At 40.5% G+C, this 16031-nt stretch overlaps 1 protein-coding gene across 1 annotated transcript in view; it reads right to left on the bottom strand.

Moving 5' to 3' along the window:
* Window positions 1–750: 750 nt before the first annotated feature.
* The window catches only part of LOC142972043 (CMP-N-acetylneuraminate-beta-galactosamide-alpha-2,3-sialyltransferase 1-like), a 28020-nt gene continuing 12739 nt past the window's right edge, over window positions 751–16031 (bottom strand). Inside the window, exons 2-7 of the mRNA XM_076112841.1 lie at window positions 4862–5129; window positions 2659–2855; window positions 2386–2565; window positions 1603–1627; window positions 1383–1502; window positions 751–1225 (exon numbers count right to left, since the gene is read on the bottom strand). Coding sequence (XP_075968956.1) covers window positions 1058–1225; window positions 1383–1502; window positions 1603–1627; window positions 2386–2565; window positions 2659–2855; window positions 4862–5092 — 921 coding nt within the window. The 5' untranslated portion in view covers window positions 5093–5129 and the 3' untranslated portion in view covers window positions 751–1057. The remainder of the gene's footprint in view (window positions 1226–1382; window positions 1503–1602; window positions 1628–2385; window positions 2566–2658; window positions 2856–4861; window positions 5130–16031) is intronic.

The following is a 16031-nucleotide window of genomic DNA, read 5'->3' as shown; positions in this document are numbered from 1 at the left end:
TATATGATGTGTGAGGGTAATAAATGTCTATTCTGTCTCTGCAATAGTCATTTTAACAATGTCACAGTGGCTTCAAAGGAAGCATCTGCTGTGTGTTTAAACGGTTTATTGTAAGGTAAACTGTGAACAAAGGGATCTGCAAACAGGAGATGAAGCGCCTTCATGTTGTCTTAAATGAAGTATACTAAGGCTCGAAGGATGACCTGCCTTTTCTTTCTTCTCCTTTGTGTATTCTTGTTAGCTAAGCAGATAACAGGAAGCTGTCTGAGCATAAATGTCCATGCATTGTGACTGTTTAGGCAGACCACTCTTACAGATGACTGCAATGTGTCTGTGAGACTGTTCTCTTTGCTTGCAAGCAAATAAATTGACTTTACAAACTTTGATCGTTCATCAAAACTGTTTATTTTACATTGATTGAAAACCTTCACTTTCTTCTCCCGACTAGTCATAAGAAATATTCCACAACACAACTATCTGTCATAAAACACAGTTTTACGTGTATTTTTGATTTTGGGGTGAACTGTCCCTTTAACGGTAAAATGTATTTAGTAACATATTACAAGTAGAATACAGTAAAGTACACAAACAAAGAAAAGACACAAATTTCAGTTCTTACATACGTATATAGATATTTATTATTTCATAGTGTTTCTACCATCAGTAACACAGGCAATCGATCATCACTACTTCAAAATTGACATCTCGTGAATTAAACCTTGATATTTCATGTAAAAACACAAAGATAATTGTTTGTTTAAACCTTGGAAAAACTAGCTTCATGTATTTTTACTTCTAAGAACCTTCCAAAGACCATTTTTCGTTAAAATATTATAACACAGTGAAAAGATGTGAAAGGATCAGTAACTATACATGTAGTGTTAGTTCCCTCTCCATTAGATCATGGATGATTTAACACTCACATTTTTAATCTTTTAACGTGTGCAGCAGGGGAGTTAGTCTGAGAAGAGATGTTTCTTGGAGGCTTCTTAGTCTTGTTTTGATTTCTAAGTGATTCACTATCAATGCTTGAATATGTTAAATGCTGAGAGAAAGATCACCAGCCCGTGTAAAACGTGAGTATTTGATGCTTCGATAGCTCCACGATCATTTTATACTCTTCACCTCCAGGATGTCCTCCAGTTTTTAAGTTTTTGTCCATGAGTTTTGTCCAGTAATGACTCCAGTTACCATCACTGTCTGCTCCAAAACCAAACACATGGACCTGGAAAAACAAAGGCAAACAATTTTAGAAGCAGATAATGTGGTAAAAGCGTTGCTAAATGACACAAGATTACATGCTTTTTTCTTCATCGTCATGAGCATCAACTTGTCAATCATTAGTGTGTCACGACATTCACTCAATTAAAAAATAAACCTACCTCGTCACAAAGATGCAGGGCAAGAACCACAGTCATGAAGCCAGTGGATGGATAATGGCCCTTCTTTTGCAGCCACACGTCATGAACGTACCTCATGAACGCTGGGTTAAGGAGCATCACCTGTTGTGAAATCTGACTTAGTATTTAAATATATTATATGACCCATTACCTTTGGAGCCAATAAAGTTTATTGACGAATACATTCAAAAATAATACTCACCAAATCCTTGTTGAACTTAGATTTCCTTGGCACATGTTGAAAAAAAGCATGAAATGTTAAACTCAACATCAAATGATTACTTTTTTTGTCAGTGAAATGATATACCAGGCATTCACGCAATGAAACTGCTTGTTTGCCTTGCATGAAGGAAACACCACCACTGGTCAGTGTTTGAATTTTATGGAAATGATGCTGCAAGAATTTTCTTGGATGAATGTTAAGAGGCGCAAGTTGTTTTAGCAACTGACGGTCAGTTGTCACAGACACTTGTGGTGCCTTTAATCCTGTAAGTACAGCCCTTCAGGGAGAATACTCTGCTGAAGTAGAATTTCACAGTTATTACCACAAAAGTGGTGGTGGGAATGCAGAGGGATATGCTAGGTTAGTAGCATTCATTGAAATGATTCTGCTGCCATATTTGTAGTTGGTGTCCTCATTTAGAGAGGAAGTCCAAATCCTATGCAAAGCCTCCACAGCAGCTCCAGACTGATATTACTCAATTGACCTCGGATCAGAATAGGAACGATCAAACTTGATTGACTAGTATTACCTTTGCCAGCACAGTCCTGCTCTGCAACCTAACAACTTAATAGGATACAGCCCAACGAGAGGGTGAACCAGTTCTAAGAACAGAATAGTTGTTCTAGTGCTTTGTTTAAATTTCACCCTGCGGTCCGTCTACCTCACTCTCTACCGATGGGTGACTTCACCAGGATTGAACGCCAGCTTCAGAGGACCGACCGTAGCAACTCGACTTGAACTGAAATGAAAAACATGACTCACCTTCCAGAAGGTCCTGGGCTGAGGGCCTTCGTAAACCAGTCAAAATCCGTTAACTTAAATGGAAACAGCACAGGAATAGTGGTGTTATCTATATCCACAGCACTCTCTGGATACATGACACGATGAGTTGTTCTGGTCCCAACATCTGCTTCATAGCCTTTGGTTTGACCTCTGTTAATTCTAAATAGTACAAATATATTTCATATGTCACTGTAGTTGTCAGGAAAATTAAGGTGTGAATTTTGACGTTCATCTTTGTCTAGACTCTTTTACCTTATGACAACGTCCTGGAAATCTATTAGAGGTCCGTAGTGTGATTTCATCAAAGTACCAGAATTCCCCACCACAGCACAAGTCCTGCAGCGGTCAGGGCTGGATGCTTCAACATGAGCACTGGCTGGGACCAACTGAAAAAGCCTTTCCACTTTTTCTCTGTATACACTCATGATTTGCCCTCGACCCTGTATGTGCTGTCAGGAACATCAAATATTACTTACAGTTAGACCACATGAATTGTACCAAATAAACTAATTGTCAGTCGCTGTCACAACAATGATTGTCAAGTCTAACAGGATTTTTCTTTTATGTAAACAGAAGCAATATAAACGACTTAAAAAGATTTTAAGATAATTGTAAATAAAATAATAAGTAAAGCAATTCGTAAAATAATCAATATACACAATCTGAGTATTCTGAAAAGAGACAGGGCGGAACCACTCTGCCTGGAACACTAGACATGCAGTGACACAGTGTCGCAGTAAACAAGGTCCGTAATCTGACGAACGCCGCACTGACAGAGATCGCATGGTATCGAGATCCGCGATAAGACTCTGCAGGACTGATGAGTCTACAAATCCTGAGAGGCAGCCAGTTTTTCACCTAAAAAGATTCAAATGGCTTCAAAGGCTTAAATGGCTTAGTGACTGAATGAACTAATATGATGAACCTCAAAATAAAAAGGAGGAAAAGGAAAAGTTGTTGAGTAATTGAGTAAAATCCTTCGGGTAGACTGATCGATGCTTCTCAAGTAGGGAAACTGCACATGTTTGGTAAAATAACTCGACAGAGATGAATGTTGTATTTTCTAATTCATTACTTTTATAACGTATAAATCATCCCCCCCCTGTCCCCTCTGGTGAGCTGCATGGGCACAGAGCCCTCCACATCAAAGGGCTCTTCCACCACTGACACCCCCCATTGGCCAGGTTAGTAGACAGCTAGAGAGACTGCAGCCCCAGGGTCTTGAAGACCTGCGCCATCCCGCTGTCTGATGTCCTGCAACACCTCTTCAACCTGAGCCTGAAGCAAGAAGTCCCGGTGCTGTGGAAGACGTCTTGCCTGGTTTCTGTTCCTAAGAAGACGACTTCATCTGGCCTCAACGACTACCGACCGGTTGCCCTCACATCTCATGTGCTGAAGGTGCTGGAGAGGCTGGTCTTGGCCACCGCAGGTGAAGGGTGGTGGGGGTAGACATGTCCACCGTCTCATGGATCACTGACTACCTGACAGGCAGACCACAGTTTGTCCGACTGGGCAGTGTGCTGTCTGAAACGGTGGTCAGTGGTACTGGAGCTCCACAAGGCTGCCTGCTGACTCCTCAATCGCTACTACTAAGCCAGTAGGGACTACAAAGTATAACACAGGTGTGTGCATCCCCAAACCTTACTTTTGTATTAATAAGTTGTAGTTATTTAAAAAGGGACAGTACACCCCAACATCTGAAATATATATTGTTCCTCTTACCTGTAGTGTGGTCTATCAATCTAGATTGTTTTGGTGTGAGTCGCCTAGTTCTGGCCTTCATACATCGCTGTATGTTTTTGAGTTTTTATAGCTCATTGGTGGCTAGGGCCCTGGACCACCTCGTGGAATGACCGTGACATACTAAATAGAATAATAATTTGGTCAAAAAAACCTGTGTTTATTGTGCTACGCCATGTCAAAATGACTGCTGTGAAAAGGGCCGATACAGTTTTGGTTGTTGCAGACACAGCTGTTAAAGATCTGCACTCCACTGAATGCATCTTACTGGTTGATAGTTAATTGGATATTATAAAATTGCTCACTGCACATGTCCAGAATGTGTAACCTAGAAAACAATTGTTTTATTAAACGGTAACACGACAACGAGTATTGTAATTGCTCAGTGGAATCTGCTGGAGGATTGATCGGAATCAAAATAAGATTCATTTATTTGATTTAATTACATGTAAACAAGGGATTTGACTCTGATGAAGGGAACCCAGGAAGAGTCCTGTTGATAGTTTACCACTGGATAAAGAAGTCGGCGTATGGATACGAGTCAGACATCTTTCTACTGCTCACATTGAGAGAAGTGGTCTAACTAAGACCAGACTGAGAACTGAAGTTTAGCTAATACAGTGATGGCGACTGTTGAAAGTGATTGTATTTCACTTTCTGATCCTGATTTGAACTGCAGGTTGAGAGACTGTTATTTTGCAAGGTCACAACTTACCTTCCACCAGTCGAAATTGTCCTCTGAGAGATTGTAGTTTACTGACAAAAATGGTTCATCAAATTTGCTGAAACGCTGATCAAACAACGAATCACCTTCAGATAAACATCGGTCACAAGCACAGGGTCTTTTAGCCAGAAGTGTGAAGTATGGTGAGATGTCTGCTCTCCAAAACAGTCCGATGCCCGTCACACCCAGCAGGAAAATGAGAATGCTCTGTTTAAACTTCATCTTGGATGTGTGACGCTGAATGGGAAGCGGCTCCAATCTGTAGACAAGGCATGTGGTGAAATACACAAGAGAAAGTAGTCAGTGGTGGAATGTAACTAAGTAGGATTTGTCAATTTGTGATACTTAGTACTTCCATATTATGCTACTTTATACTTCTACTCCACTTTAACAGGAAATATTGTAATTTCTACTTCAGCAACTTTTTCTGAGCGTTCGGCTGTAGTAAATTGAGAAGAAGCTTATTTTCCCTGTTTTTGTCTAGTCTGAAGATCGGTCGGGCAGACCCTGAATGTTGCTGCTGAGAGCTCTTACTACCGTACGCTTTGTGTCGCCTTGCTCTAACGTTACGTCTGTCAGAGCGGTGACAAGCTCATCTATATTAAAAATTAAAAATTAAAAATTTTGGGGTTAAAAAAAAGTGTGTTTGTTCGGGATTTCTGTGGATTGAACATTCACACAACACACATGAACACTGCATGTGTGGAAGAATTTGATGTGCTGGTGTTTTTGTTTTTCAATATATTATTTTATGTCCCTGTGATTGTACAATGGGATTCAAATGAACTTGAAACATAAATATTGTGAATATGTGTGTGATATTTTGTATATGGAATATTTACAAAAAAGAAATGAACATAAAAATATATTTTCTCGACAACATATTATATTGACTGTTTCAGTCATTGACTATTGACAGTCACTACTTTTAACCAGAAAGTTAAGGGCCGCAAGTGCAGATTTGCACATAAGACAATTGTATGCACGTGTACACACACCGGACACAAAGGACATTGCACATGCCCGTGCCATGTCAGTTAACTGCCTGTTATCTAACCTTGCATAGAGTTCATGTCTACAAGTACATTGATAGGCGTCTTCCCTCCATCTGGGTCCTTAACTTTTTCTACATATTTGCTCTTTCTAAAAGGAACCTAAGGTAAGGAACCTACTTGGAGCCTGAGGTATTCTGGTTTTTCCTGAAATGTATATGTATGATATCTCTCCTTATGCTCTGTGTCGTTGTAAGCTGCAGTTTAGACTCTTCACTTGTCGGTTTTTGATAGATTTCCTTGATCCACGTACAACCATGTGTTTCTTGATCTAACCATTTCTTGTAAGTGATTTTTTTAAATACCTGAAGTGTGCAGCAGTTATATGCTCCTCTCACAATGTGTTTGATTGTTGACACGCCCCTCCTTGAACACACCTGTGTCCTATCCCTATGTGGAGCTGTTGTCTTTTTTGATGTCTTTTTCACCACTTCATACATGAAGGAAACTCTCATAAACTGACACATTGGTTGTTTAAACATATAATCATCAAAAGCAAATAAGGCAGTTTGGGTGTGGAGAGCTCAATCCCTAAACTCCATTTATATAAACACAGCTGCCAATCATTACAAAAGAAAGATCACCATATGCATTATTGAGTATTTATCAAATAAAAACTTGTATTAATGTTTTAGTTTTGTCCTACATCAGATAATAAATCCGCTTCTACTCCAATTATACTGAGAACAAAGTCAGACCATAACTCCAAGACAAAGTTCTCCGATAGAAGGATTAGCGTCTCTACCAATATTTGAGCAAACTCTGCCGCACGATCTTCGCAGTGACCAAACACACAGAGAGGAGCAGAGCAGCAGAATAGCTTGTAGACTGGTGCGGAGGAATGCGCTTCTAGATCATCATGGCGGAAGCCAGTTGTGAGGTCACCGCGATCACGGACGTCGGTAATTATTTCATAAAAAGCGCACCAACTCTCTCCATCTGAATGACGTGAAACCGCTTGAAACTGGCAGCATCAGTAAGAGAGTTATCCGTGAGCTGACTGGAGAAAAAATGCGTCTCCAGTCGCGTTAACTGCAAATGACTCACAGTAAAATATACGATGAAATCATACATACAGTCAAACAATGTAGGGTTTGAGTGGTGAATTAAACATGTGTGCGAGTGTCCGATCAGAAGGGGTTTCTGTTAGGCTATTGCGTCAGTTTTGTTATTTGGGCAGATCGATTTATTCTTGAAATATTACGACTTTATTCTCATTCAATTACGACTTTACTCTCGACACCTATGATACATATTTGCGAAATATTTTTGGACGTGCAAAACGTTTTGAACATGAGTAAGTGAGCTATTAAAGTCCAGGGGTTTATAAAGTCGTTACAATTAACCATTGTCACACCTGCACATATAAAGAGGTTAGAGACACAAAGGAGGAGTAAACCATGCACACGTGTATGTTGACCTGTATGTTGACCTATATTTGATGTAATGAATCGTCATTCTTCAGGAGAATATATATTTGAAAGCACGAAGAATTTCTGAGAGCCTTTTCGCATTATGTTCCATTATAGGCTACTAGACTTATTGTTTTCATTCATATAAATACTTTAATTACTACTGAGAAAGTAACATTTAATGCGCAAGTGTCAGCTTTATATGACATATTTGGTCTTTCAAAAATAAACTTAAACGTTGTCAAAAAGACCTAAAGTCCATTAAAAGTTTTGAATTCAGAAAGTTATTTTTCTACGTGACTGTTTAAATCTCTTCTAATGGTAAAAGGTAACCCTATATAATGACATATTTTCATTTCTGATTGGATCACATATTGTTCAAGAAATTACGCAAAAAAACATTTAAAAAAAAGATCATATGAATATAAATGAGTATAAAAGGGAAGTAGATTTTTGACAATAATATGAGTGAGAAGATTCAAAATTCATATACCAGCAGCTCCAGGTCCTCCTTATCGTCCCCCGCTCTAGAACGTGATAATTTGACAGAGACGATAAAAAAGGGAAAATAAAATCCCAATATTAGTAACTCCACCGTGTAGGTTACTAAAGAAACACAAGTTAAATAGTTATCCAGTTATGTGGCTAAAAGTAAACTGGAACAACAGCTGCCCTTTAACCATCGTAGTCCAACAGCAGTGACCCAAACCTCACTTTCAACATATTGGTCTGAGGCTTTAAGCAGCCCGTATTGAAATCGGACACACACAGCTCATTGTTATGGAAAGCTAACGTGTCGTTTAAGTGACTCGCTGCAGTCCAACTCGTTTTAAACAAATAGTAATCTGACCCCCAAAAAAAGAAGAGTGTCAGAGAGACATATTACGTCACTGTCCTGCCCAAAACATGAGCGTCTCATGAGCGCACTGACGTTTTCTCGACTTTTTCAAAATAATGTTGGGGTTTACATGTTTAATTCATTTTATTTAACAAGTAGAAGTTACTCAACCAAAAGAAAATAGCATTCAATCATTTAGTTTATCCACAAAAAAAATAACATCTGGAGATAGGGAGCTCAGCTGAGACAGACCACGTGACAGAATCACAAGGATGATGACTTCAATGTTACCAATAACTATCACTTTGGTATTTATCCATATTAGATATATTTAATTTGTTATTATTATGATGTAATAATAAATAAATAAATCCCTTATTAGTCCCGCCGTGGGGAAATGTATTCTCTGCATTTAACCCATCCCTATCCAGGGAGTAGTGCCCGGTGGGGCACGTGGCAGCCAAGGATCGAACCGTGGACGACACTCTACCTCATGCGCCACGGTCGGTATAACACAGTACTCACAAATTATTTAAATACTTAAATACCATCGTAACCAGGGCGCATTCAGATGAGGTAATGGTCACGTGAATAAAAAACATATATTAGGAAAGACATGTTAAAAAATATACACTTTATTTGTATAATATTTGTTTATTTGAGGAATAGTTATAGCGTCTGGTGATGAGAGAATGTGATCGATTAGCCTAATGGGTGAGCCTCAAGGGTGGAGGGGTCAAGTCTCAGTTGGGTTACAGAGAAGCTGATTTGCATGGAAGTAATTGCACAGCTGTTGTTTTTCAGTATATTGACTCTATTTTTTCCCCAATTTTTGGAGTTTTTTTGCACAAATCTGCACTTTGGGAGCCCGACCCAGTACATTTCCTCCGTTTAATGATGAGCGGATGAAACCGTATGCATCTTTGAGGCTTTCTTTCTATTTGTGCTGAAAATGATTTAAAGCTTCAGGGCTTCATTCTCAGCAGGAACAGGGACATCTGGTGGCTCACAGACATAAAAGCGTCCATTCAAGAGTTGCACCAAAGCACTCGCACAAACAACACCTCTATGTTTCAATCACACGTCTGCAACAGAAGTCTGTAAAAGGCAGCGTGTTCATTTCAATCTAATCATTTTCTTGTTCATTTAAAGTAGTGCTGCAGTGAATATATGCAGTATTGTTGTATCAATATGTCACAATAAAATAAATAATACATGTGTTGTTTAATCAGCCTATATCCCCCTTTTGACCTTTGGTGGTGGAGGTAGCCTATAGGCTTTATGTACACTATAGACGCGTGCATTTTTCCCTTATGGTTGATATTTTTGTGACAGTATTTCATATAAGTGTCGGCTTGGTTCGTCAGTCATTTGAAGAATGATTGTATTGGAAGAGGCAGGAGATGAAATTATGTATTAAGTTTATTTTAAACATCTACGATGAGCAGAGGGCTACAGCAGCTCTTCTTTGTGGTTTGGCTGGGAGCCTTACAGTGGTTACTCTATGCTGACCCAAAGAACTGAATGAACCATAAGACCTTGAGGGCCCAATCCCAATGTCCCCCCTAAAGCCTCAAACCCTGAACCCTCAGGGACTTACTGACGTCACCTGGTAAGTGAGAGAATGTGAGAGACTGTGAGCGCTTGAAATGGTGTAAATACGAATGGGACGGCACTTTGCTGCAACATATCACGTTACCATGAAAACGACAAAGAATGTGATGTATAATTGTGGGTATTTATTTTATACTTTGTACTCCCTGATATGAACGTCTTCCAGGCTCTTTCCCCACAAGATGAGAGGTCATTTTATATAATCTATTTACTGTTTTTTGTCAAAACAGATTCAATGACAAAATCAAATATTTGATGAATAAGTGAATAAATATCCTCTGATTTCATGTTTATTTTTTGTTCCATCTTGTTTCTGTGTAAATGTAATACTCCATGCTGAACACACGTGAGCCGTCCTCTTTGTTTACCTTTGTTTTTACGTCTCCATGCGTCCACTGGTTACCCCGTGTTTAACGTCGCATTGCAATGATTTGTGGGTAATTCCCTTAGGCAAAGTCAGCATCCTATGCTGACTTACGGAAAGGGTTCATAAAGGGCTCAAACTGTCTGCCAGAGAGCCTCAAACACTCGATGATTTGACAGTGGGACAACCCTAAACCCTCATAGACTTCGCGGGAGCGCGCCTCAAAGTCCGTGAGGTCGTAAGGGTGGAGATTGGGATTGGGCCAGAGAGCGACAAACTCTGGTGCTGAATTCCTTCCAGGAGGTGACGGAGCCTGTCATCATTGTAGAATGCTTTGTTAACTTGAAGTAAATCGGCACAATAGCTATTGTCATTGTCATTTCAGATACCTGCTGTTCCCCTTCTGCCCTATTGTTGCCCTCAGTGTGTTCCCAGTTATCCAAGCACCCCTGATCCCCATTACCTCATTATCTCCCCTGCATAAGCAGCCCTCTTTCCCCACCCGTTCGCCAGCACGGTTTGCTCTCGCTGACTGGTGCGGAGCGCTCCTCTTTTATCACATGAATGATTGAGCGCTGTCAACTGCTCTGCCTCTGTGTCCCGGGTGTGTCGCAGCATGCTGAAAGGTGGAGAGGAAATTCCTCCTCAGGACAATTTCAAACTGAGACTCACTGACATGATGGGTGCAGGTCACGGTCATGGATCGCTTTTCTATAGTCAGATCAAGTGTTTGAGGGCTCTCTCGCAAACATTTTGAGCCCTTAATGCAAACGTTTTGTAAGTCTGTATTTCTGCAGGGAATTACCCATAAGCCATCGCTTTGTGACATTAAACACGGGGTTGCCAAGGGAAGCCAAGAGGCGTTTCAAACAAAAACGTATACAAAGGGGACGGCGCACGGGTAGTCATCCTGGCATAAAATATTTACACAGCAACATTATAAAGGATTAAAGATGGGGAAATAAAAAGCACATGAAAGCAGGGGATTGCAAGCATAGGCTGTATTATTCATAACATTTTGCTTATTGAAGCCGTTTTGACAAAAACTACTTAAAATTGATTTTAATTGACATTTACCTCTCGTCTCCAAAGTCAAGAGCCTGGAAGATGTTCAGTAAAGTCCCTGAGAGTTCAGGGTTTAAGGCCCTTTGGGATTGAGCCATCGTCTCCTTCAAAATAATGTTCCCATACATCTAAACTGCATTATCAATGATGTCCGAAAAGCAGAGGCCCTTCTGTGCCTATAAATGTCCAAAATAATCTGAGGCCAGGTTTAGTTTGAATTGGTTTGTCTTATATGGGACCTCTTTGTCCCATATTGACTGCTACTCTACGCTGATCAGCGCTGGACTCTTACAGATCCTAGATCTGATACAACAGCAGTAACAGATCATGTGCCGATCATGTCACGGGTGAGATCAGTTGAGTATAGCGTAATGCGCCAACTCCTGACACGGTATAGAGTCTGGTGTTCGATCGGTTCGGTGCAAAAAAGAAAAGATTGTGGAGCTACAGCAGCAAAACAGACATGGGTAAAGCCGTTAACGGTGACTCGACGAAAGCCTTTTGTACTTCATGCTGTCTAGAGGCCTTGGAGGTGAGGGGAGAGCGACCTCACTCTGCATCCTAACACAGAAAAGTACAAGAGTGCCACACACAGCTAAAGTGTGTATCACAAGAGACTGTTGCTGTTGAAAGTGACCAATCAAAGGAGCAGAGAGTGTCTATTCCATCCTGCCGCCAAAGTCTCAAAAGTCATCTTGGCTGGGGAGCGATTCTGAAAGCTACTTGCCCAGCTCACATAACACCTGCAAGCACGCCTGCGACCAGAGTTGTTCAAAAAGGAGCTTCAAATATCTGTGAACTGTGGCGTGTTATGTGAGGACTTCTCTATGGCTGTGCAAAATAACAAAGGACTATTTGAATCAGCCAAGAGCAGCATGATGCCACCTTTTCCTCTTTCGCACTTTCAAAGTTGTTGTTTTTTCTCTGTATTTCCATGACATGCTGTGTATGTAAAATACATGATAAGTAAACATGGACCCAAGCTGTTGCCGAGCAACGCAGCCAAGTGAAACACGTTACATCGGAGCGTTTCGGTCAAAGGGCGATTCCAGGTATACTCAGACAGACAGTATGAGAAAAATAAAGAGCTAAATAAATAGAAGAAACCCAAAAAGTAAAAGTAGGAACCTGCATATGAGCATATCTGTTGCCTTTCATTTCTAAAAAGCCAACAATCAGGCTAGATGTCCTTTCACATAAGTGCTGTCATCCACAGAACATTACAGCAGTATAGAGGCTTTCAATGTAAACATTGCAAACAAAACAGCCAAAGCGGGAGGAGGATTGGGTGTGTTGGGTGTGAGCAGGGCTACATAGGGATGAGGGATACGCCCGGTGCTGAGAAGTTGCTGTGCTTGTAGAGTGACTGAGCCTAATTGCACAACTAACTCTACACCCTGGGCCTAAAGTTTTGAGAATGACACAAATATTAATTTTCACAAAGTCTGCTGCCTCAGTTTTTATGATGCCAATTTGCATATACTCCAGAATGTTATGAAGAGTGAACAGATGAGTTGCTCGTAAGATTGCACCTAAATCAACCATTTATCGGATCGTCAAGAACTTGAAGGAGAGAGGATCCACCAGTGCAGAGCTTGCTCAGGAATGGCAGCAGGCAGGTGTGAGTGGATCTGCACGCACAGGGAGGCGAAGACTTTTGGAGGATGGCCTGGTGTCAAGAAGGGCAGTAAAGAAGCCACTTCTCTCCAGGAAAAACATCAGGGACCGACTGATATTCTGCAAAAAGTACAGGGATTGGACTGCTGAGGACTGTGGTACAGTTGTCACGGGGTGTGGTGGTGGACTCAAATGCAGGACCAAAGGTAGTGAGAAACAGGTTTTATGTTTTTTTATGTTTTATGTTTTTTTTGAGTAGAGAACAATCTAGGAATTGTTACCAGAACACAACAGGGAGTCCGAGCACAAGACAAGAAATGAGGGGGGAAATCCGGCAGGACGAGGCAGAGCAGGAAGACTGGAAAACCGGGAACTGGACGAGCCAAACGGGCGGGTAGAAATGGCAATGATCTGGCAGAGAGTGAGTGAGAGACAGGGGTTTATAAAGTGGCTTCAACAGGTAAAGGGAGTTATGCTGATGAGGAGGGAGTGCTTGATTAGTGATCAGAGGCAGGTAAAGGGAGTTATGCTGATGCTGAGGGAGTGACTGAGGGTGTGGAGCTACACAACGACACACACACAGAAGGCAAAGCGTAATTGTGACAAAAGTCATTTTCTCTGATGAATCCCCCTTTCCGATTGTTTGGGGCATCCGGAAAAAAGCTTGTCCGGTGAAGAAAAGGTGAGCGCTACCATCAGTCCTGTCATGCCAGCAGTAAAGCATCCTGAGAGCATTCATGTGTGGGGTTGCTTCTCAGCCAGGGGAGTGAGCTCACTCACAATGTTGCCTAAGAACACAGCCATGAATAAAGAAAGGTACCAAAACATCCTCCGAGAGCAACTTCTCATCAACGCTGCAAATATTGACTCTTTGCATAAACTTAATGTAATTGTCAATAAAAGCCTTTGACACTTATGAAATGCTTGTAGTTATACTTCATTATACCAAAGTAACATCGGACAAAAAGATCTAAAAACACTGAAGCAGCAAACTTTGTGAAAACCAATACTTGTGTCATTCTCATGCAGGCACAATGCAGAGTCTCAATTTTTAAAGAAAAAAAATGATTTATTTTGAATACAGTTAAGCTGATCAGTCTGATCATCTTGCCCTTCCTTTGCATCTGATTGCAATTATCCATGTGGCGGGGTATCAATGTGCTTGCGGCCAATGCGTCGGTTGTGAGGGGTGAGAGTCAGTTAAAGGTCTTGAGAGGCTCAGAGTGCCTCTTCCGTACAAACCGCCTGGATGCAATTATGAGAGGAAAGGGAAAAATGTCTGCCCAGGGTTTGGGAAAGGGGACAAAACAAAGAAATCATTTGTCTATTCGCTTCCGTAATAACCTTATTTTTCATTCATTTTTTCACATGTATTTAAAAAGAATGACATGTAGGAGAGCTTTATTCACTAATTTCCTGCTTTATGGTCTATTTTACTCTAAATGGGAACATAACTTACTCAATGAAAAACATGCTGCTTTAAGAAGACTTAAAACTAGCGATTGAGACCACAAACTCATGTTGACAATGTTCACTGAGGTAATAAATCCAGAGAGAAGTAGGGACATTTTCTCATGGACTTCTACACAATCTAAATTATTGTAGCAACCAGAGGAGGATTTAAAAGAATGCAATTTTACACTTCCGTGTCGGCTTCACTTTTGAGAACCGGAGGTTGCCGTCTGTTCTGTACACTTTGGTCCATCTGAAATACGTCAACATTTATTTAGTGGGTTAACATGAAATGCAAACATATTACAATACGTACCTGTAAAGCTAATGACTTTCCCCTCGGTCTCAGTTGTACTTTGTATTTCGTTGCTAGCACGCTATAATAAGAAATGACCATGCTAAATATGACCAGCTCATCACGGTAGCATCGTCGGTAGAGTCTTGCCATGCTGATATTTAGCCATGCAGACAGCCTTTTGGACCTCTTAGCATGGCTGTAGACTCTTAGTCTTGTTGTATAATTGACATATTTATACTACAGACTTAAGTTTAGCAGCTTCAACTTGTCTAAATTGTTTTCTCTTTTTACAGTTTGTCCAGATAGTGCTCGAGTATTCTGTCCAAGCAGGTACATATGAATCAGGCATCTTTGGGCACTCGTGAAGACATATTTGTAATTGTAGCTGAGTTCATTAACTTTTAGTCAGTGGATGAAACTGCAGAACTGTCATATTTTTAGTTATCAAGGCCTGCTTGCTGTCTCAGCAGATAAACATTCACATCAGGCACACAAGGAAGAGATTTGAACATTTCTTCAGTGAAATGATTATATTAGCACCGTACTGTGTGCTTTGCCCCTCAGCAGAACTGCACCTCTTTATTTTATATACTGTATATATTATTAATATATGTTGGAATTTTTCATCAGGTTGAGAGTGTGATCAAAGAGATATTATTAGGATGTATGATAGTAGCAGAGGGGCCCTGCTCGTCCTCTGAGACACGTCCATCAGTCACGGAGGGGGAATCGCCCAAGTCCTGCAGGAGAACCAGCCTCGCTCAATTAGTTCTGGCTGTAGCTCTGTCTACCTGATCTATGGGATGCATTTAGAACAGAGCCCAGCGAAGACCTGGTCATTTCTTTCTGCCTTGCTAAGTGCATCAATATGCCTTATTATTTTTACAGTTTTGTGTCGTATTTAGACGGTTAGGAAATTCCTCGCTCGGCCTTTTTTTGTGACAATAAGGGCCTTTAAATTAATTTTAAATGATTAGCCACGCTATCATCACTGATGTAAATGTGAACTGACTTTGGTTATCCTCTGACTTTTCATCTAGTGCCACCAGCCTGTCATTTTTTTTCACTTATTAAGGGATAAGTGCATAATTCTTTACACAATATTACGGCATAAACTGTTTTCTGTGTATTGTAAACTGTGTATTCATTTCACTTCCTAAGTCCGGTGTGGTGGTTTCGTTATTTATGCACCTAAAGAATTGAACAGTTTGCTGATTTTAGACGTGCCCTGACATTGTTTTCATTCCTTTTCACTCAAGCATTTCCTTAAATAAGCATGCTGTATTCGTACAGTAGGCCAAGCTTGTTTGCGTGTGTGTGTATGTCGTTGCTGTCTAGCGGAAACCTTATATGTTCAAAACTGTTACTTTGCAGGTAATTAATTGACAACTGTTATTTTGTCTCGATCTGATGCTTTCATGTGTCATTATGAAATTTATATTTTACTAA

Source organism: Anarhichas minor, unplaced genomic scaffold (genome assembly GCF_050575085.1).
Source record: "Anarhichas minor isolate MPS153535 unplaced genomic scaffold, ASM5057508v1 ptg000051l, whole genome shotgun sequence".
NCBI classification, from domain to species: domain Eukaryota; kingdom Metazoa; phylum Chordata; class Actinopteri; order Perciformes; family Anarhichadidae; genus Anarhichas; species Anarhichas minor.
The sequence above is the reverse complement of the archived record's forward strand: the minus strand, read 5'-3'. Positions and strand labels throughout refer to the sequence as shown.